This window comes from Neophocaena asiaeorientalis, unplaced genomic scaffold (assembly GCF_003031525.2).
Source record: "Neophocaena asiaeorientalis asiaeorientalis breed wild unplaced genomic scaffold, Neophocaena_asiaeorientalis_V1.1 scaffold78, whole genome shotgun sequence".
In the NCBI taxonomy this organism is placed as follows: domain Eukaryota; kingdom Metazoa; phylum Chordata; class Mammalia; order Artiodactyla; family Phocoenidae; genus Neophocaena; species Neophocaena asiaeorientalis.
In genome coordinates this window covers 12,562,276-12,584,888 of record NW_020175018.1, presented here as the reverse complement: position 1 = coordinate 12,584,888, position 22,613 = coordinate 12,562,276, and the positions used below count along the sequence as shown (strand labels likewise).

Below are 22,613 nucleotides of genomic sequence, written 5' to 3'. Positions count from 1 at the left end.
CCGCGGCCCCTCCTCCGCCTTCGGAGGTGGGGCCCCGCGCTCTACACCTGGCTGCGGGGCGACTCGCCGCGTGCCTCAGTTTACCTACACATGCTAGCTGCCGCGGGGAGCCCTTTCCTCCCCAGCTCGGGGTGCAGCCCCTCACAGGCGAAGGCGGGAGGTGCCGAGGGAGCGGCCTCCGGCCTGGGGAGGAGAGAACGGCCGCCACCGCCGCCTCCCCGGGCCCCTGCCACCCGCCGTTGATATGGCAACTGACAGCCGCCAGGGGGCGCGGCGACATTGGAGGCGGCGAGCGAGCAAAGGCCAGGCCTTCCATCCCTGGACCCCCTGTTCTCAGGGAGGCAGGGATGAAACTCACAGGACCCCCGTCCCCCCTGAGCTGAGCTCGAGCTGGTCGTGACCCGGGTCAGTAGTCACAAAAGTAGCTAGTATTTACTCTACACCCTTGTGTGCTCAGGGAGTGCTGAGCGTTCCTGCTGAATCCTGAATCAACAGCCCCATAGTCAGCATCACTAACCAATTTTACAGAAGAGCACATTGAGGCTCAGAGAGATGAGGTCATTTGCTCAAGGTCACACAGTGACAAAGCTGGGACTCGAACCTTGTCTGAGTCTGAAGAGGATTCTCTTGACTCAGGCTATTTACAGTCTGTCCAGGACAGCAGTCATGCTGTTTGAGGCCTGTTATCCTTATGTGCCAGGCACAAAGCCCACCATTCACCCATCTCCTTCTCTGGTCCTGTGCCCCCTTTCCCTACCCTGGCCCTTCCCCAGCATCTTTCTGATACCTTTCTGGCTCCAGGAGCCTCCTCTTTCTTCCTCCAGCCCTACTCAAAAGCCAGCCCCCAACAAGGCTGTCTTTCCAACTCCTCTGCACCTCTTCAATCTGCCCCTCCTCTCCAGTCCTCTGCCAATGGATCCTGAGTCCTGTCCTCCCCAGTCTGCCCTCTCCATCTGTCCCCCTCAGAGCACCCGCCAGATCATTCTGAAGCGGAGTCTGTATGTATTTCCCTCCACTGTCTTCAGGAAAAACAAAATTGTGACATTTGAGGCTCTTTCCATCTTCCCTTGTAGGTTGTGGCCACACTGTTTCCTACCCCCTGGGCCTCCCTGCCTTCGGGGCTGTGCTCTCTGATTGCACCCCAGTACCTTTTCCCGGTTGCTCTCCACCTCTTAGCTCACATGGCTTGGCCTTGAAGCTTCCTTGTAGGAGCAGTCAGGAATGGGTCTGGTGATCCTGGTGTCCCAAGAGACCCTGTTCTGCCATGGGGGACCCTTCCAGGGAAGGTCTTGAGGGTCAGATGAGGAGCAGAGAGCACTCTCCTGAAGGCAGTGTAGACCAGCAGGGGTTTGAGGCATGTCAGGGAGTGATCTAGGGTCAGCTTCACGGGCACACTATTAGAAGCAGAGTGGCCATTGGCTAAATTGGGGGTGCAGAGGGCAAGGAGGGAAAAAATAACAATTGTAGTAAGTACAATTTATCAAGGGAAAATAAATGGTCCAAGCTGTACGCTTCCCACTTTATGGGAATTATCTCAATCCTCACTCAGCAATATTACACTATTATTACCTCTATTGTACTCAGAAGGACTGAAATTCAGAAGTGCCATCATTGGCCAGGGTCAAATAACTGGCCAGTTGCCATACTGATATTTGAACCAGGTCAGTCTGGTGCCAACCCCAAGCAATTACCCATGTCAGGACCTCACCCATCTGGGCTGAGGGTGGAGTTAGGGCACAGTCTTGTCACAGCACCACTGGCTGGGTGCCTTGGATGCCGGTGGGAGGTGTGGGAGGGGATAGTAGCATTGGAGGGGGTAGGTCTGCCATGGGCTTGTGTGGCTTCCACCATCAGACTCTCAGGCTGGGGCCCCTACTTGTTTCTCATGAGCCCTCCCTAAGTCACATCCTGTGGGCAGAGGCCTCAGCAAAAGTTCCGGTGGTGTCACCTCCTCCACCCCACCATCCCTGGCCTGAACCCTGACATTGCCAGTCACTTTCCCCCAGGGCCTCAGGCCCTTAGCCCTTCCTTGGGGAGGAATGCAGGCAGGAGCAGTCAGAAGCCCTTCAGAAGGCTGCCCAGGTGAAAGTGAGAAGAAATTGGGTCCTAGCCAGAGACAATTTCTCACTGACTTTGACTTCTGATTTGCTGGTTTGAGGGAAATGTTTCCTGTTTCCATGATCAGCTAAGCTGGCAAAACAGGGCATGTGGCCAATACTCAGGAATGTTTGCCGATTGACTGACCAGGCTCTGAGAGAGCCTCTGGTCCTGCTGCCATTTAGCAGTTAGGGAAACTGAGGCACAGAGTAGGAAAGGGAGCCACTGGCCAGCTGTTTGACCCTGGCCTGGACCCTCTGTTTTCCTCCCCCGAGTAGGAACAGGGTACGGGGCATATTGAGAGAAGAAGAAAGGCTCGTGGGGTGGGGTGCTTTTGGCTGCCGGTCTGCCTGGGGAGACAAGGGGTCACCGGATAGGGGGATACAGGACAGAGTGGCTGTGTGATGCCCACAGCCCTGCAATCCCATGGACATTCTGCCCACACCGGCTGGGTACTGACTGTGCCCGGCCCCGTGTTGTTATGTGTCAGACCCCTAGAACTTTATAGCACCCCTCTTAGGAAGTTGTTATTATGGGGCCAAAGTTACAGAAGAAGAAACAGGTTCAGAGTGGTGAAGTGGCCTGCCAAAGGCCACGCAGCGAGGGAGCTATGGAGCTGGGATTCAAAGCCAGGTCTCTTTGTCCCCCAATATAAGACAACTGAGTCAAGCTGGGGAAAGGTATCTACTGAGTGCTACAGCAGGCCTGAGGCCAGTATGGATGCATGAGGCCAGTTCTCTCAACGGAGCATGAGGTCTGTTTGGAAGATGCATATAAAGACAAAAGTGAATGTAATACAGATGATAACTCAGTATAAACGTGTTGTTTCGTTGCCACAGGATACTGTGAGGGATGTTGTATTTGTCCAGTTTTACTGATGAGAAAAATGAAGCTCAGAGAGTTGATGTGACTTTGCCCGAGGTGGGGTCTGAACTCAGGTTTGCCTGGGTCCAACACCTTTGACTATGACATTGAAAGCCTCCAATCCCTGATAGTACCTGGTCAGATTGCAGACGACTGTGTCATAGACTTGGGAGGAGGAGGGCAAGGAGGGAGGGGACAGAAATCAGAGCAGGGTTCCTGGGGCACCATGGCTCAATCAGACCTCAGGGACTCAGTGGAGGCAAAAGATAGAGCCAGTGGAGGGACAAGTGGCATTCCGAGTGCGGGTCCGGCCCAAGCAAAGGCCTGGAGGTGGGAAAGCACTTGTGTGTTCAGTGCTGCAGAGTGGGGCTGGGCTGGCCTCCAGCACTGGCTGAGGAGGGCCTGGGGGACAGCCACCCGCCAGCAGGTCCCCAGCCACACTCCCAACGGCCACTTGAGGCAGCACAAAGAGGGCTCTGAGCTCAGCGGAGCTGCCACACTGAGCCCCATTCATCCTCTCAGGGATGCAGCAACTGCCCTGGCACCTGGGCCAACGGCAGGGCCAGCCTGGCGCTGACAAGGCCCCTCCACCACGGCAACAGGGACTCGTCGTGGCTGGGACTCCCAGGTTTCACACCACGTGCCTGCCCTGGGGTTCTCCTGGCCTGTGCCAGTCTGCCCCTGGCCTGAACCACCCCCATCCCTCAGCAGCAACCACCAGGGTTTGCTGAGGCCATAGTGTACTGGCCCGGGTCATCATTTGCTCCTTTCGTCTTCCCAACAACTCCAGGAAGTGGGGGCTACTGTGACCCCATTTCACAGATGAGGAAACTGAGACTCAGAGAGGTAAAGTCTCTTATGGAGGATCACACAGCAAGTCGGGAGTGGGCCTGGCCAGGAAGCCAGCAGTGGCTGATGCCACAGCCTCAGCAGTTAGCCCAAATCACTGTGACTGCCTCTTGGAAGAGAAGCTGGGGAACCCACCCTCCACCTCCCACAGGGAAGACCCCCAGCTACCACCAGGCCACAGGCCCCTCTCCCTTTTCTGACAACAACCCAGAGATGGGAAGGGACACTGGCCTGGGAGTTAGAACACCTGGGTATCTGTCTGTCTAGTCTCTGCTCCTCTTTAGCCTCAGTTCCCTCATCTGTGAAATGGGACAGTACCAGGATCATCTCACAGGGCTGTGACGATCTGTAGGGGCTTCCAGCTCCATGCCTGGCTCATGGTTAGTGCTCAGTAGAGGGAGCTGGAGTTGTACCCTCCTTATCCTCCTAAGGCCATGGTCCAGAAATCCCATCCTTTCATTTGAACTTTGAACACCTGTCCCATCCAGGCCTGTTTGCTGCCTCTGTCTCACAGTCTGTGTCCCTTTTCCCCCCAGGGCCTCAGGTTCCCCCTCATCCCATCAAGAAGGTTCAGCAGACCCTTCCCCTGCCAAGGTCTATCATCCAGCTGCCAGAGGATGGTGGGAGCTAGGAGTGTGGAAGTTAGGACCTCAGGCTCCACAGCTGGACAGGCAGATCCCAATTCCAGGTAACTTGACTTTGGGCGGGGGGCGGGGCTCAGTTTCCACATCAGTAGAATGAGGACAAGAGAAACAACATCTGCCTGTTAGGGGAGAAGAACTGAGCCCTGTGGCGGCACATACTAAGTGACCAGAAAATGTTAGCTGTTAGTAGTCATTATTTTTATGGAGGATGCAGGATGGGCCCCATCTGACCTTGAACTTCCCCTATCACAGCCCCAGTTGCCAGCCCTGGGGCCAGGATAATAATGTCCAATCATGCTGGAGCCTCTGGGAGTTGACTGCATACCTTGCACTTGTGCCTATTCTAGAGATTAAGTGACTGAGGCTTCAGAGGCAGAAGTAACTTGTGAGCAGCCCTCAGAGCCAGGATTTGAAGCTCCTGGTCTTTCAGCTGCACCGCCCCCCAGCAGCTGCTGAAAGCCTCCACAGGTGTCAGGGACAACCTGTGTAGGAGAGGTTTCGTTTCCTCATCTCTGCCCTGTCCATGTGAGCACACACACACACACACACACACACACACACACACACACACACACACACACGGGGGTTGCAGGGTGGAAAAACACCAGGCTGTGGGTTAAGGGGCCTGAAAGGGCAAGTTGTAACCCAGTCTGTGCCACCAACCCGCTATATGACCTGGGGCAATCCTTCTGCCTGTCTGTGCCTCGGTTTTCCTATCTTTGTACAATGGAGTGGTGGACTAAATTATCGCCATGTCCCTGCTAGCTTGAAAAGGAATGTAGTGGGCACTGATTCTGTGCCAGGCTTTGCACCAAGCACTGGATTCTGTGAGGTGGGCATTGCAAATACCCCCTACTCACAGAGAGGAAACTGAGGCTCTGGGAGGTGAGTCCCCTAGTGCAGGATCACACAGTGACAAAGCAGCCAGCCAAGACTTGAATTTGGGTCTGGGGGGTCCCAGAGCCCACAGGCCAAACCATGGCACTCTCCTATCCACTGCTGCCAGTGCATCCCCCAGCACTGAGGCTTAGAATAAAACCCCCTGCCCTCAGGTCTGACTCCCTGCACCCTCCCAGCCTGCGGGCCAGACCCCCTGATAGCTGTTGGCAGGTCCCCAGAGGCCCCCAGCCCAGTGGGCTCTGTTCCCAGAGTCTGTGGTTTATTTCCCAGACCTTCCAGATCTCATGCGCTTGCGGTCTGTCCCCTGCCTCCCCGAGGCCGAGGCCAAGGAGGAGGCCCACAGGGGCCGGGACTGGGGGAGGCCCCTGCCTCCGCCCCCTGCAGAGAGGATGGGGAGGGTGGGGCTGTGGGAGTTTCACTGGTTTAAAAATACACAGAGGAAGCGAGTGAGAGGGCGCGAGAAAGGGGAAGGGGAGGTGAGGGAGGCATCTCAACGTTGATGTCCAGAGCTTCGAGTGGCCACTTGCCTTCCAGCCGGGGGCTTTGCACGACTTGCCAAGATGACGGAGGGGACCAAGAAGGCCAGCAAAAAGTTCAGTGAGTGCAGGGTGCCGTTTGCACTGTCCTTCATCCCTCTGTCTGTCCGTCCATCTCAGCCTCTCTGTATTTGCTTCTTCATCACTCTACCTCGTTTCTGTTTTTCTTTCTGTCCATCTCTGCCTCTCTCCAGAGGCCTCTGCTTCTGAGTTTCCAGTTGCCCTCTCTCCATCACTGGCCCGGTATCTCTCTCTCTCCAGCTGGTTAGGCTCTCCATCTCTGTTCTTCTCTTGTCTGTCTCTGCCCGTCTCTACTTCTCTGTCTCTCCCCACCCCAACTCTCAGTCTCTCCATTCGTCTGCGTGTCCTCTGGCTCCCTTTGACCTCATGGCTGGGCCAGGGAAGACCTCCACGCAGTCCACCCCCTGCCTCTGGGCCTGGTTCACATGGGGTCTCAGGCTGGGAGTTGCTGTGGCTGAGGCAGGGGGAGGGGTGTGTGCCATGAGATCCTGTCCCATGTCCCCATAAGCAGTGACGCTGGGACCCAGAGCAACTCAGTGAGGGGCCACACCCACCCATCACTTCTCCCCAGGTTGGTGATCCCTTCCTGGTGCCAGCAAACTTCAGTTTCCCCTGATTCTTCTGATCTGACAGCACAGGAGGGTGGACAGGGCAAGGATTATGACAGATGAAAAGACTGAGACCAAGACACTTGCCTGAGGTCATATGGGGCTACTGAGCAGGGCTCAATCTCAAGTTCCTGGACTCTGGGCCTCAGTTTCCCTCCCTGCCCCACTACTGTTTCCTCCAGACCCCCAGTCCCCAGGGGACAAAACAAGCAGTGCTGAGAAAGAAGGCAGTCGTTGGCACAATTTCTGCCCCACGGCATAGCTTTCTAAGAGCAGAGCCTCAGCATCTTCTGACAGCATTTGTCAGGAGGCAGAGAATAAGACCAAGTGAGGGGGCGGGCAGGACTGGGAGGAAAGCCCCAGAACACTGACCCCAGCAATCCAGAGCCCTGGGCCCTTGTCCAGGCTCAGCCTTGCTTCGTGACCCTGGGCAAATTCCTTCCCCTCTCTGGGCCTCAGTTTTCTGTCTGGTCAGATGGGGGCGTCCCACCGATATATTCCATCATGGTTGTGAGGACCTGAGGAGGCACAGGATGCCGAGGAAGTGGCAAATGCCAGGGTTTTTCCTTTTTGCTTATCTGGAGGCTGTAGTGAAGTCAGTCAGATGGTGGTGGTTGCGAGGAAGGGCAGTCTCACAGCTGGGGACGGGGAGGAGGGAACTCACATGCACCCCCGCGGAAACGAGGAGATGGTATCACCCGAGCACTGCTGCCTGAGTCCCAACACCAGGCTCAGCTGACAGGAAGGACGGAACCGCAGGGAGTGGGACCCTCAGGCTCCCGACAACCCCCTTCTCATTTCACCCTCACCTCAGGGGCACAGAGCCTCATTCAAACGCCCCCTGCCCACCCCAACACACACGTCTCTCACACACACACACACACACACACACACACACACACACACACACACACGCTTCGCCTCCCGCTGTGTGACCTCAGGCAGGTCATGTCACAGCTCTGAACCTCAATTTCCTCATCTGGAAAATGGGGGATTAAACTTGTGTCATGGAGTTGTGTTGAGAATTCAGTGAAGTAATTAATGCATGCAGCATGTTTGACAAATGCAGAGGCATTTATTGTGATCATCATCACCTTCATTACTTCTTATGGAGGTTACTCTGTGTGTCAGCTACCATGCTAAGCATGTTATTTACATGCTGAGTTCAGGCTTTTCTTCAGTTCTCCCATTGCCCATAGGAGACGGGTACTATAATCTCTATTTTACTGTTGTGGAGAATGAGGTTCACAGAGGACAAGTGACTTGCCTAAGTTCACACAGCTAGGATGTGGAATTCAAGGGATTCAAGCCCAGGGCTCTGCAATTCCAGAGCTGCCATATTATACCATAACAGTTAGAGGGGGTGTCAGTGAAACTCCTAACCCTCCTTGGACCATCAATGAGTGGAACTGCGCAGACATTTTATTGTTATTATTATTAGTGCTGGCAATATCATTAACTTCTTTCCCTCCCCTTCCCACTGCCAGAGTTCTTCAAGTTCAAGGGCTTTGGGAGTCTCTCCAACCTTCCTCGGTCCTTCACTCTGAGACGATCTTTGGCCTCCACCAGCATCCGGACCCATCTGGAGGCTGACACCTTTGACGCCACACAGGATGACATGGTGACAGTCCCCAAGAGCCCCCCGGCCTATGCCCGCTCCAGCGACATGTACAGCCACATGGGCACCATGCCTCGCCCCAGCATCAAGAAGGTTCGGGACCAACAGGCCACCCAGGAGGCCCAGGAGGTTGGCCCTGAGCCCCATGTGGTGCCCCGAGGGCTGCCTGACCCCTCAGGCTTGGAGGCAGCCAAGAAGGTGGTGGTGGGGACCGATGCCGCCGTGGAGGACACCCCAGCAGTGGGACCCAACCCTTCAGCAGTGGAAGTGGGCCCCATGAGGACACCTGAGGACCCCAGTGCAGACACAGAAGAGGAGCGAGACCCCAGGAACGTGGTCTCAGAAAGGTAGGTGCCCATCAGGGGAGGGTGAGGGCAGGACCTGCGGGGATGGTGTCTCCAGCCTCCTACCAGTAGATCCTGGAGAGGACCCCCCAACACACACATCTGAGTAGAAACAAAACAAAACACACACACACAAACATACCTACACATTAACCAAGTGCTTACTATAGACCAGGCACTGTACTTAGCCCTTCACTTGTAATTAATTCTCAGGAAAAAAACAAAAACAAAAACAAACAGGGAATAAACAAACAAACCCAGGGAGAAGATACTGTTATTTCCATATGACAGAAGAAGAAACTGAGATTCAGAGAGGGAATGTCATCTGCCCCAGTCAGGGTGCACATCTAGCAAATGACAAGCTTAGGACTTGAACTAAGACCCACCCCCGCCCCCCACGCCCACCCCAACTCCAAAGCCCTAGGCAGCCTCCAGCATGGGCCCTCAACTACTGGGTGGATCCAAGCCCAATCACTGGATCCCTGCCCTGGGGCCCACACCCGAATCACCACCTTTAATTCTGCTGGACAGCATTGCTCCCCTTGATCTAGAAGACCACTTGTTAACTAACTTGTTAACTAACTTGGTTACAGCGTGTGTTGAGTTGATACAAAAATACAGATAGTGATGAAAAAATACAAATAGCTCTCATTTAGTCAGTACCCATTTTACTGGGTGTCAAAACAAATGTTACTCACTGAACACTCTGCAAAAGATTGTACTATTACCTGCCCCCTCCGCCCCCCGCCAATCTTACAGATGGGGAAACTGAGACTCAGCCAAGGTTGCAGAGCTGGGATTTGAGCAGGAAGCTGCCTGTCTCCAGTGGCTGCACACTTATCCACCACATTGTACCCACCATCTTCTAAGCCCTACAGCCATGTACTTCATGCCCTTGGGAGACCCCCTCAGCCCCCACCAAAGGAGTCCCTGGCTTTTCTTTTCTTTTTTTCCAGTTTATTTCTTTTTTTTAATTTATTTTTTTATACAGCGGGTTCTTAGTTATCTATTTTATACGTATTAGTGTATATATGTTAATCCCAATCTCCCAATTCATCCCACCACCACCCCTGCACCCCCAGTCCCTTGCTTTTCAACCTTCAGAGCCTTTGTCTAAACCATACTCGTCAGATGTACCTATTGAAATAAAGAGGGGGAAAAAATCTGAGCAAAAGTAACTCTAGGGTTGGTTCTGGAACCTCTCTTGAGTGACTGTGCCCTGAGACACCAAGCACAGCTTCTGTTTGCTGGGGTAATTGGTCCTTCAGTGGGGAGCAGGACCTTGTAAAGCTGCAGAGTGAATCCGGTCCAGACGCTGCCTCTTACTGACTGCATGACCTTGGACAAGTCTGTTCCCTTCCCCAAGCCTCACTCTTCTCATCTGATAAATGGGCACAACGATAGCACCTACCTTGTAGGGTTGTGGTGAGAATTCAAGAGTAACATACTTGTAAAATCTTAGCACAGCGCCTGACACACCACAAACAACTCGGTAAACGGGAGTGCTTACGTTTATGATGAATAAAACAAATGCTTTTCCACCATCTCTGGCTGCTCCAGGCTGCCTTCTCTTGCCATCCCCTCTTAAATTCGGCCTCATTCGGGTGTGGAGCAAGGATTGTATGCAGGATAGCGGGCCTCGTAACTCCGGGGGCGTTCTGAGGTAACCAAAGTCTTAGAAGCCAGCTGAGGGTTTGCTGAAGCGGGGCGGGGCGGGGCGGGGCGTGGTGAATGGGCGTGTGCAGGGGGCGTGGCCTTCCCATGCGGCGCAGGGACTGTTGGGGAAGCTGGCCTCGGAGTGGGGCGGGGCGAGGCGGAGGGGGTGTGCTCGGGGGCGTGTCCTTCCCGCTCCGACCTGACAGATGGGGTAGAGGGCGGAGCGAGACAGCAGGCGGAGGGCGTGTCCGAGGCGGGGCGTGTCCTTCCCGGAGGGAGAAGTAGGCGGTGGAGCGCGCCCAGGGAGGGCAGAGGGGCGTGTCCGAGGCGTGGCCTACAGTCCAGGCTCCTCCCCAGGAGTCCTGCTCTAGGCTCTGCAGCTCCGTATCCTGAGAAAGGCGGGAGCCGTCGGGCAGAGGAGGTCCACGGGTTGCAGGCCGCGAAGACAGGGAACTATGACTGCGGTGGGCCGAAGGTGCCCCGCACTGGGACCCAGAGGGTGAGTGACCGAGCTGGGACCGAGGAGGGCCGCCGCCCGGAACGGGAGTTGTCTGAGGGGGAAATCCGTGCCCCTGGGGCAGCTGACAAACCTGGGTGTGAGTTTAACATCAGGGACTTTTAAACTTTCTTTTGGTGTAACTCTATCCCCAGCCTCTCCCGGCACAGGTTGGGCATCTTCTGGTCACAACAGTACCAGAAGAGAGGCACTATTACGATCTCCAGTTTTCAGATGAGGAAAGAGAGGTTTACTTGCCCAGTTTGACACAACTAGTGAAAGTCAGAGCTAGGGTTTAATTCCACCTTCCTGGACCAGGCCCTCAACGACTAGGCAACCCATTCCCCTCCAGCAGGTATTGAGACACCTTGAGAATGCCAAGTCTAGGACCCAGCCTTCCTCCTCTGTGGGCAGAGATGGTCCTGGCAGTGCCTCTGGCATCAGGCCTGGCTTAGAGCTAAAAGGAAATAGGGAGACTCTCCCTTCCCCGCCTTATCATCTGGAGTGTCCAGGGGTCCTGAGGGGGGTGGGGTTAGCAGATCAGATTGAGCCCTTTCCTGGTGCCCTGGGACCCAGTGTCCCACCTGCTCTCCAGGCCAAGTAGGAGTCCAGGAATTGTTGAACATTTCTTCTAGGAGCCTGTGAAGCCCAGATCTGTGCTGGAGTCAGGCGACCTGCTTTGCCTGTGTGATCTCAGGCTTGTCCTGCCCTACTCTGGGCCTCAATCTCCCCAACAGCCAAGATGGGCCTGGGATGGTCTCTGAGGATCCATCCAGCTTGGGAACAAGGGCATTTGAGAACTGCCACTGAGTAAGACTGGGAGCCTCATTCCTGAGTGTCCCAAGGGGGTCATCCCAGTGGCTGTTCAGGGAGCAGCGTAAGCTGGGGAAGACGTGTCCCTCCCCTACCCCCTGGGAAGCAGGTTGCACCTGGAGCAAAAGGAAGGAAGGGGAAGAGGTGAGGCTGCAGGAGTTTCCTGGTGCCCTGTTCCCTGCTGAGATCATGGGGGATGCAGAGGAAGGAGGGAGGAGGGGCCGATAGAAGGGGAATGAAGGTCATTTAGCTCCCAAAAAGGAGAGCACCAGCCCAGTCTGCTCCCATCCCCTGGCACCCTTAGCCTTCTGCAGGGAAATAGTGGGTCCAGAGAGCCCTGACACTCTACCTTCAGTCCATGTTATAGAGGAGGAAGCAGAGTCTCAGAGAGGGAAGGGAGGTCCCCCAACACCCCACACATACACATAGGAATTGTCAGGCCAGGGTCCCACCAGAGGACAACTGGCTGGCCCTGCCTGGAACACTCAATGGGTGCCATCTACCACATTTTACCAGCGAGGAGACTGAGGTTCAGAGAGAGAAAGGGACTTTCCTGGGGTCACAGAGAGATTAAGTGTCAGAGCCTAGATTTGATTCCGTCTTGACCAACTCCCAAGCCCAAGCACTTAACCACTAGGCCACATTTCACCTCCTGCAAGTAAAAATCTCAGAGCTGTCTCTACCATTACTTCAAATGACTTCCCATACCCCCCTGAAAAGGCGGTAATAGGAGCCCATTTTTCAGATGAAGACATCGAGGTTTTGTGAGGTTAACAACTTGCTTCAGATGACACAGTTGAGTTGGAATTTCATTCATTTTAATAGTTACTGAGATGCAGCTATTCCTAGACATTCTTCTAGGTTCTAGGGAGACAGCAGTGAGCACAGCAGACAAAACCCTGCTCTCAAGGATCCCCCATTCCAGTGTGGGGGAGACAGATGATAAACAAGATAATGAGTTACCCGGTCAGCCAGAAGAGAAAAGCACTACGGAGAAAGATTCAAATCAAGTAGGGGAACTGGTCTTGGAGGGTAGTGGCTGGTGGTAGCAATTTAGGAAGGTTAGCCAGGAAAAAAGTCTCAGTGAGAAACTGATGTTTGAGCAAAGGAGATGAGGGAACAGACCCTCTTTTTTTTTTTTAGTTGAAATATAGTTGATATGCAATATTATATTAGTTTCCAGTGTACTGGGAACAAACCATCTTGATATCTGGGGAAGGGTATACTAGGCCGAAGGAATAGCAGGTACGAAGGCCCTGAGGTGGGAGCATCCTTGGCACGTTTGAGGAGCAGCAGAGAGCAAGGTGGGGGCTGGGGAGAGGAGTGGTGGAAATGAGGCCAGAAAGGAAATGGGTTCAGATAAGTGAGTCCTGGAAGGCCTGGCAAGGACCTGGCTTTGACTCTGAGCGAGTTGCAGCCGTTGCTGGCCTCAAGCAGAGGAAGGCCCTACTCTGACTTATGTTTTACGAGGACTTCTCCTTTAAGGAGGATTTGACCGCAGTCCTACTCATTCTAAAGTGTCTCACCTGAACATCCTTTCCTGCCTCCCAGAGACCCAGACCCCTCCACTCCACTTCCAGGGCTGTTCAGAAGGAAACTGAGACGTGGAGAAGGGAGCACCCCGGCCGGGGGCACCCTGTGTTGCCCGTGCCCCAGCCCTGGTGCCAGGCATTGAGAACAGGCCAAGACCCCCGTCCCCACCCCCCCACCATTTCCTTTCGGAATGTTGATTCCTGTCCAAGAATTCCCAACACTCCCCAGAGTCCCACGACCCTCTCGGCCCTGCAAAGTGACGTCAGCTGCCGGGCATCTGGTAGTGATTACCCACGGGGTGGGGGGAGGGGGCTGTGGTGGGCTCAGCCCATTCAGCCTCCTCAGACTCTGGGCGGCTGGTCCTTGTCTTCCAAAGGGGCCCAGCTGCTCCTGGCTCTCATTTCCTGTGGAGACTTTCTCATAGCCCTTGAGACCCCCAGACGCCTGAGGCTGTGGGAACTGCGCTGGCTCAGGAAGGATGGATGGTCCCCCCACCAACCCCAGCTGGAGCCACATCCCCTCAAACCCTTAGCGGACTCTGTTTACAGAATGCTGGACGTATGTGGCGTGAGAGCTGGGGAAGAAAGGGGTCGGCTACGTCAGCGGCTCAGAGGCCCACTGCTGACTGTCTTTACAACATTGAGAAACCCCCTTCCCCTCTCTGACCCTCAGTTTCCCCATCTGTAAATTGGGGACAATAACAGCACCTGCTTCACAGGGTCATCGTGAGGACTAGACAAAGTAGAGCATTTAACCTGGACCTGGCCCGAGGAAGTACCGGTACACAGGATGCTCAGGCGATCACCACACCCATTTGTAGAAGAGGAAACTGAGGCCCAACAAGGGGGATTCGCCCAGGGTCACACAGCCTCCTCCCTCCCAGCTGAGGGCCCTCTTCAGAGCCCCTGAGGGTCTTTCCCCTGTCCATGCCCACTTCATTTCCTCTTCCTCATGTTGATTCTGGGTTCCTGGTCTGGTTGGAATATTCTTTTTCTTCACTTTCCCCTCCCCAGTGTCCCGCATCTCCATCCAGGAGCAGTCCCCATCATCTGGGGGAGCCTGCCTCGGGCAAGGAATAAAGCAGAGCCAAGCCAGGTCTCGTCTGAGCAGCTCTGTGCCTTGCTATAAAGCGGGGCTTCTGCACAGGCATTCAGTCGTCTTCCCCATTTGCTCGTCTCCAGCAGCTGTTAAGTCTCAGCAGCTCTTGGGACTCAGACTCCTCAGCTCTGCCCTGGGATGAGCGACCCCTGATCTGTCCTCTCCTCACAGAGCTGGGACCCTTCCTGAGCTCTGCTGGGGAGCTCACCCCTGTCAAGAAAACTGAGGGCGCAGAATGGCGGAGAGGAGGAAGGACGTCTCCAGGACGGTGGTGGCCCATCGTACAGGAGAGGGGGCAGGGCAGAGGCTAAAGCCAAGGGCCTTCCTGGCAGGGAATCCCAAAGGCCTCTTGGCTGGGTGTCCCCAGAGAGATGGGGCTTTCCACCCCAGCTGTCCCTTCTCAGGGTCTTTAAGGACTAAGGAGCGTAGAGCAGGGTTGCTTCTCTGCCCCGGGTGAGTGAAAGTCGGAGTGAAGGAGGGAGGGTATCTTCAACCCAACCCCCCGGGAGGAACAGGATGGGAGATTTCATTTGGGGGGGGGGTGCTGGGGCAACGAGAGGAACCACAGGGGCTAAGGAACCTTCCACCTTTCCTTCTCATAGGATCCTTGCAGCCCCTCTGGGAAGACAGTTAAAATATGCCCATTTCACAGATGAGGAAGTTGAAGCTCAGAGAGGGGAGGGCAGGGGGAAAGCTGGGAAGCATGAGGCAGACGTTGGGGAAAGCTCCACTCAAGGCCATATGACCACACCCCAGGGAGCAAAGTGGGGGACAGACAGAGGGCAGCGAGGCTGCAGGGCTCTGTAGGGCAAGGCTGCCTGTGGTGAGGGAGGGCCAAGGTGGAACAGGATGGCAGCCTCTCCTCCAGGGTCCCTGGGGGAGCCTCGCCCTTCCCTCCTGGCCAGGATGGAGACCCTGAAAGTAAAGCTCAGACCGAAACCTGCACTGGGGAAATAAAGGATAATGGACTCTAATGACTGATCATTAATTCAATTAATTAAGCTAATGTATGCAATAAGTGGTACTAGTTATAAGAACAAATCAGCTAATACAGGCAATGAAAGGGGTTGGTTATTTAAATAATTAATGCAGCTGATTAGTGGAACTGATTTAGCTCAGTTGTCACTATTATTTATTAATTGATTTCACCACTAATATTAGAGAGGAAGTGCCTTTTAAATCCATAAAATAAGAAATTAATTAATTAATTAATGGAGCTGAGTTTCTTATTTTTTTTAAAATACAGTATTTCAGTTTTATTTTATTATTTTTAACTATTTATTTATTTATTTATTTATTTTTGGCTGCGTTGGGTCTTCGTTGCTGTGTGCGGGCTTTCTCTAGTTGCTGTGAGCAGGGGGTACTCTTCGTTGCGCAGGCTTCTCATTGCAGTGGCTTCTCTTGTTGCGGAGCGCGGGCTCTAGGCACACGGGCTTTAGTAGTTGTGGCTCCCGGGCTCAGTAGTTGTGGCCCACGGGTGTAGTTGCTCTGCGGCATGTGGGATCTTCCCAGACCAAGGCTCGAACCCGTGTCCCCTACACTGGCAGGCGGGTTCTTAACCACTGGGCCACCAGGGAAGCCTGGAGCTGAGTTTTTTACGATGGAAGCTTTGATTCCTGGATTTGATCATTACAAAGGGAGAGAGAACATTCTAGAAGTCTCCAAGCAAACTGAGATCTGCAGGCTGAGTAGGGATTACTCTGACTCTAAGGGAGAGAATTCCTCTAGGCAGAAGGAATATCACGTGCAAAGGTCCTGAGGCTGGAGCGGGTAGAGCTCTTTGGAGGAAGTGTGAAGCCTCAGTGCATGGAGGACCCTAAGGAAGAGAGGAGGGGTGGCTGGCAGGGGCTGGGTCACAGTGGGCCGACCCATGAGAACTAGAGTTTGTCCTCAGGATTGCAGGGGCTGCTGTGACATTTATTCATTCAAAAACATCTTTACAGGGGCTTCCCTGGTGGACCAGTGTTTAACACATCGTGCTTCCACTGCAGGGGACACGGGTTCGATCCCTGGTCAGGGAACTAAGATCCCACATGCCACGCAGTGTGACCAAAAAATACAAAACAGAGCAAAACATATTTATAGGGTGCCTGGCACCATTCTAAGCAGAACCCAACCCCTGCCCTTGTGGAGCTGATGTTCTGGTGAGAGGAGATAGTGCATGGCAAGTCAGATGAAGTGCTATGGAGAAGGACGAAGCAGGGCGGGGAGGTGGGGAGCATTGAGAGGCTACACTTCACTTCCAGATGGGCGGCCAGGGAAGGCCTCACTGAGGAGGGACATTTTGGTAAAAACCTGAAGGAGGGAAAGGCGGGAGCTCAGTGGGTATCTGGAGGGAAAGTATTCTCGCAGAGGGAACAGAAAGTGCAAAGGCCCTGAGGTGGGAACAAAAGGCAGCAAGAAGCCCAGCCTGGCTGGGGCAGCATGAGTGAGGGGAGTGTGGTCAGAGCCAGTGTGTGAAGGCTGTTATGAGGACTTCAGCTTTTTAAAAATATATATATTTATTTATTTATTTTTGGCTGCGTTGGGTCTTTGTTGCTGCACGTGGGCTTTCTCTAGTCGCAGCCAGTGGAGGCTACTCTTTGTTGCGGTACGCGGGCTTCTCATTGCGGTGGCTTCTCTTATTGTGGAGCACGGACTCTAGGCACACAGGCTCAGTAGTTGTGCCTCACGGGCTCAGTAGTTGTGGCTCGCGGCTCTAGAGTGCAGGCTCAGTAGCTGTGGCACACAGGCTTAGTTTCTCCGCAGCATGTGGGATCTTCCCGGACCAGGGCTCGAACCTGTGTCCCCTGCACTGGCAGGCAGATTCTTAACCACTGTGCCACCAGGGAAGTCCCCAGGACTTCAGCTCTTACTCTGAGTGAAACTGGGGCTCACTCCAGTGGGCTGGAGCAGAGGAAAGTCTTAAGCTGACTCATTTTAATAGGATTGCTCTGGCTGCTGGGGGGAGAACAAGTCAGAGGGACACAGATGCAGGCTGGGAGGCAGTGATGAGGTGGTGGCCATAGTCTGGGCAAATGATGTCAGTGGGTGGTGAGCCAACATGGTCACCTTATGTCTTAGGAATCCTGGAGTGTTGTAGGGAGGCAGGGAGAGGTGATGGGTGCTGGTGGTGGCTCCAGGCCCTCAGCTTCCTGGGCCTGGGCCTCTGCCTGAGCACCCCCACTGGCTCTGGCCACCTCAGCCCACCTGCTCCTTGGGGCAGGCGCCCCCTCCCCAAGGTTCTGCTCCTGCCCAGAGTGTGAGGGGAAGTGGACAGGAAGCAGGAGGAAGTGCTAGGTAATCCCAGTGTCCTGGCCAATCTGTTCCCAGCAGTGGGAGGATTTCCAGGCCTAAATGGCCGGAAACACTGGGATGGGACACCTCACCCAGGAAGAGCAGGGTGGTGAGAGGGGGAGGGGTCTGTACTCCACCCCACTCCCAACTCGGCTGTTCAGAGAGAACCCAAACACCTTTGGGAGCCTGCTGGGGCCAGGCTGCAGCTTGAGGGACTATGGTTAGAGGTCAGCAAGGACTTTGCAGGAAGGAAGGCTAGCACCAGGGACTCTGGAATGTCAGAACAGGGAGGACTGTCGGACAGCATCTCAATGAGGAACCCCTGGCCTCAGGGGGAAACCCTGCATGGAATTCTGCCCTGGAAACATATACTCCACCCACAGTTTTTGTTTTGTCTTGTTTTTAGCTCAGCTGTTTTTGTTTTAAATTTATTTTATTAGATTTATCACATTTAAATTTAAATTTGGTGCTTCTGTATTTGAGGAAGCAGTTCCCTGATGTTTGACTTTCCTCCCTGTTTTGCAGATGGCAATACTGAGGCCTGTGCCAGCCAGAGAACCAGGGCCCAGCCTGACAGAATTAATAATAACAATAGTGATGAATACTGGTTGAGGGAATTAATAATAACAACAGTGGTGAATACTGGTTGAGGGTTTACTGTTCATACATTCCTTAAGCAATAAAGAGTTCTTGAGCTCCTACCATGTGCCAGGCACCGTGGTGGGGGCTCACCTGTGAGCTATCTATATAAAGTTAGTGCCCCAGGGGAGGCGTCAGGTAACTGAGTCAACAAATAAATGTAAAGTGATTGTTTCAGGCAGAGATTGAGGAAAAGAAAGCAGGGTTGAGGACAGAGAGTGAGGGACAAGGGACTATTCTTGGCAGGGTGGTCAGGAAAGGCTTCTCTGGTTGGGGACATTAAGCAGAGCACTAAATAAAGTAGGGGGAGGGGCAAGCTGTGTGATGATGTGGGGTGGGGCGGAGGGCATTCCAGGCAAGGGAACAGCAAGTGCAAAGGCCCTGTGGCAAGAACGGGCTTGGCAAGGAGGCCAATATGGCCGGGGCAGAATGAGGGATAGAATGAGGGAGGGAGGCATATTTTGAGGGTGGGAATTGATGAGGTGGGCAGTCAGATACCACCAGGGCCACACAGGGCATTGTAGGTTGGGGAACACATGAGCCTGTTTGCACTTGTTTTTCTGGCATGAAAATGGCACCCTCTTTACTCTCACAAGGGAAGAAAAGTCTTGGTTTAGTTGATAAATTACATGGCCAGCCATTTGCAGACCATGGAGTGGGATTTAGATTTTGTGCTTTGAGAGATGGGAGGCTTGGGGGTGGTTTGTGCACCGAGATCTGCTTAGCTTTTCACTTGAGTGCCGCCTGGGTGGCAGAGGGCTGTGAGGGCAGACACAGCGAGAAGGCTGCTGTGTGCTCCACAGAGGACACAGAGGGCGTCCCAGATGGGGCAGGGTTGACACATGGAGAGAAGTGGTCAGGATCTATTTTGGAAGTAGAGCCACAGGATTTCCTGATGGATTGGGCATGGAGTGTGAGTGAGAGAGGAGATGCAGAGGACTGCAGGGTTTTGGGCCAAACAAAGCAACAAGAAGGATGAAGCTGACATCAACTGAGATGGGAATCGGATGTGGGGAGCAGGGGCGTGGGGTGGGGGGGATCGGCAGTCCTGCTTTGGATACGAAAGTCAAAATGACTTCAAACATCTGAGAGGAGATGCTAAGGAGGCAGTTGGGTTTCTGAGTCTGGTGTTGAAGGGGAGGTCCAGGCTGCATCGGAGAAGGGAGGGCCTTTAAGGCCGAGGACTGGGGGAAGTGGCTCACGGAAGCCCTCACGAGGAAGGGTGATATCTATTTGGCACCTGGGAAAAACAGCCACCCCCAGCCTCTGGCCTCTCCAGGCCCCATCCTGACCACCTCTTAGGGGAGGGGATCAATTCCGCAGCCAAATGTCACCAGCAATGGCACCATGATGTGCCACTGGGTGGGTCACTCTGCACTAGGGAATGAGGGTAGGGCGGGAGGAAAGGAGGCTGAGGCCCAGCCTGGGGCCACCAACTGTGGAATCAGGGAGGAGGTGGGGAGTGAACACCAGGGGAGTGCAGCGTCCTGAAGCTGGTCAAAGATAGCAATTCAGGGAGCAGGCCCCGTGTTAAGCATATAACATTCATCAGCTCCCAGAGTCCTCGAGAAAACCCGAGGAAGCAGAGGCTATCATTACCCTGATTTACAGACAGGAAACAGGCTCAGAGAGGTGAAGGTACTTGCCCAGGGTCGCACAGCTGGAGAGTGGAGGAGTAGCCCAGCCAGCAGATTCCAGCAAATGCTATCAGCTGCAGTGCCCCCTCCTGCCTGCAGGTGGGCAGAGGCTGGCAGCTGGGGAGCCAGGCAGGGCTGGGAACACTCGCTTTTCTTCTCTCCTTCCAGGGCCACTGGAGAGCCGGAGGCTGGCGGGGACTATGTGAAGGTAAGAGGGGCCGGAAGGGGACACTGGAGGGCCCGGAGTCTCTTCCAGGAAGGGCAGAGTCCTTTTCTGGCCTGGTTAGGAGCCAGATCTCACCGACTGTTCCCAGGAGGAGAAGGTCTAGGAGTCAAGGCAGCGTGTGGGGTCTGCTTTCAATCCCAGCATCTTCTTCTCATGCCTTCCATCATTCTTTCCTGGCCCCAAACTCAGGACTTCCCAATGTTTGTTACTACCAGACTCCATCCAGCTGCCAGCTGGACAGGGCCCCAAGGGTGGCTCCTTGCGAAGACCGGCTCTAACCCCACTTGGTCTCTGAGCGCGTGGTGCTGGTGCCGGGAGGTGGCAGCAGGAAAGGATGACTCAGTTCCTCATCACAGATAATGGGCACAGTCACATCGATCATGAGCTTAATTTGTCCTGGGCACTGGGAAGGTTGAAAATGCAGTTTTGAAATAATAACGATAACAATAACACGACATAACATTTTGAGTGCCTATTGTGTGCAGAGCCCTGTGCTGGCTGCTGGCACTGGGAGTCACTTCTGAGCTCTTTACATAAATGAGGTCTTTGACTTCTTCCCTCATCACTGGGCAGTGAGGGCTTTCTTGTGCCCATTTACAGATGGGAAATTTGAGGCCCAGAGAAGTGCAGTGACTTGCCCACAACCACACAGCTACTGCAGGGCAGAGCTGGGATTGCTGTCCCAAGTTTATTTGATGCCAAGACCATGGACAGAGCCCTTGGCCTTCCACGTGCTGGAGCACCCACCCTGAGCCAGGTCCCCTACCGAGTATGGAACACACAGCAGAGGGCAAGGAGCGCCAGGCCCCGTGTTCCAAGGGCTCCTGGCCCATGTGGGGACCAGGGCAGAACCACACAATGGTTTGATCGTGTGTTTTGTAATTTAGCAGACCCAAATTTTAGTCCCAGATCTGCCACTTATTTGCCACATGACTTTGGGTGTGTCACCTCTCTGAGCCTCAGTGTTCACCTGTATGAAATGGGGTAACAGTGGTGCTTCCAAACCAGGGTTGCTATGGGCTCAATGAGTCCATGCCCATGAAGGGGAGATCTGGGCCTGGAACAGAGCAGGCCGGGCTGGTTCCTGACCCCAGGGCATTCCATCACCCAAGATGCTGCCTGGAAAGCTCCGTGTAAGTGACTAGTAATGAGCTCTGTGGGAAGTGCTCACACTGCTGTCCCCCACCATCCCCAGAAGGCTCAGATAAGAAGCCATTGGAGCTCCAGAGGTAGGGGACGACTTTCAGCTCAGGAGCTGGGGATGGGGAGATCAAGGAAGGCTTTCTGGAGGAGGAGGCATTGAAGCCAAGCCATTGCAGTTGACCAGGAATATTCACCAACATCCTCTCTCCAAACAGAAAGCTGGAAAGGAGATAAAGATAAGCAGAGATGGGTGGTAGAGTGATCCAGGCAGAGGTAAGAGTGTGGGCGTGGTCAGAAAGCAAGCTTGAGTGAACCCAGGAAATGCAGCCCAGGGCTGTAGCAAGTTGAGCAGGAGCTGCTCCCAGGATTTGGGCCCTGGCTCCTCATCCCGAGCCCTGACACCACAGGGGGGACAGAGGCCTCAGAACCAGCACCAAAGCCAGTGGTGGACCACACAGGGGCATATTTCAGCACCCCATAAATCCCAGCTGCCTGGAAAGGTAATGAGATCCCCATCACTGATGGTAGTGAGATCCCTGTGAGGATTAGCTTTGTATTTTCCCCTTATTTACTGGGCTGAAAAATGTAATTTAAAAATGCTGTAAAAGAAATAATACCTGCTCACTGGAGCTGATTAAAGAATCCCTTGAAGTATGAACTCAAAGCAATGTTAGTTGTGGCTTCAAGCCTCAGAAGAGGGTGGAATCAATAGTCGGTTACCAAAAGTCCATTCCTGACCTTACGTACTCAGCTTCCAGAGCTCCAGGGTTTCTCAGATCGTGATGTGAGTACTTTGATTCTAAGGCAAGGATTCTAAAGTTCCAAGACCATAAAACTCCAAGCTCCATGCTCAGAGCTTCAGATGTATTTACAGAAAATAATCAAATATGTGAGACCTGGAGAGGTGGACTCACCTGCCTAAGGTCACACAGCCTGTCAAAAGGATTTGAACTCCAGGCCTGACTGATGCAGAGTCAGTGATGACTCCCTTTGTGCTGAAGAGCCTATGATTCTAGGACCAAAAGTCCAGATTCTAAGACACTAAGCTTGAAAACAATAACAAGCATTTATTGAGCACTTGTTTTATGCCTGGCAACTTACATGCATCAGCTCAGCCAATGCTAACGAGAGTTCTGTGAGGTCAGCACAGGTGTGTTTTCCAGATGAGTAAATCTGGGCTCCAGGAGAAGGGACTTGGTTGGGTGGAGGTGGGGCACCCCTAGTTGAACCCAGGTTGATTCCCAAACCATTGAGCCTTACTGAGTCTCTGCCCTCCCCACCCCCCCAAGTCTGTCAGTGGAATATCCCGCAATTCCCAGCAGAGTCCCTGATTCCAAATCAGAGATGAGAAATCCTGGGCTCTGGGAGATTTCCTGAGGCCACAAAGGATTTGGTCAAACATATACAGGGATTTTTCCAGCTTTAGATATGATTTAGTTCAAAGTCTCTGCCCGCTCCGGGTCAGTGAGGAGTGAGACGAGTGGGGGCGGCAGGACACCCCCCCTCCCTTGCTGGCCCAGGGGTCCCCACCCCATCCTTCTGCACCCCGTGAAGCCCTCCTTGGCAGGTCCCCCGTTCAGCATCCCCAGAGTACAGGCTGCCGGGGCGCGCGGGG

General features: G+C 54.0%; 1 protein-coding gene across 4 annotated transcripts in view; it reads left to right on the top strand.

Annotated features, from left to right (window-relative positions):
• The first annotated feature begins 5,812 nt into the window (after window positions 1-5,812).
• Window positions 5,813-22,613, top strand: part of SH2D3C (SH2 domain containing 3C) — a 31,597-nt gene continuing 14,796 nt past the window's right edge. For 2 of the 4 annotated variants that reach the window (XM_024762478.1, XM_024762479.1), the window contains exons 1-3: window positions 5,813-5,951; window positions 8,007-8,484; window positions 19,798-19,837. In XM_024762478.1, the coding sequence (XP_024618246.1) occupies window positions 5,915-5,951; window positions 8,007-8,484; window positions 19,798-19,837 (555 nt within the window). In that variant the 5' untranslated portion in view covers window positions 5,813-5,914. Of the gene's footprint in view, window positions 5,952-8,006; window positions 8,485-10,375; window positions 10,637-19,797; window positions 19,838-22,613 lie in introns of those variants that run through there. The other 2 variants (XM_024762481.1, XM_024762482.1) reach the window with 2 other exon arrangements.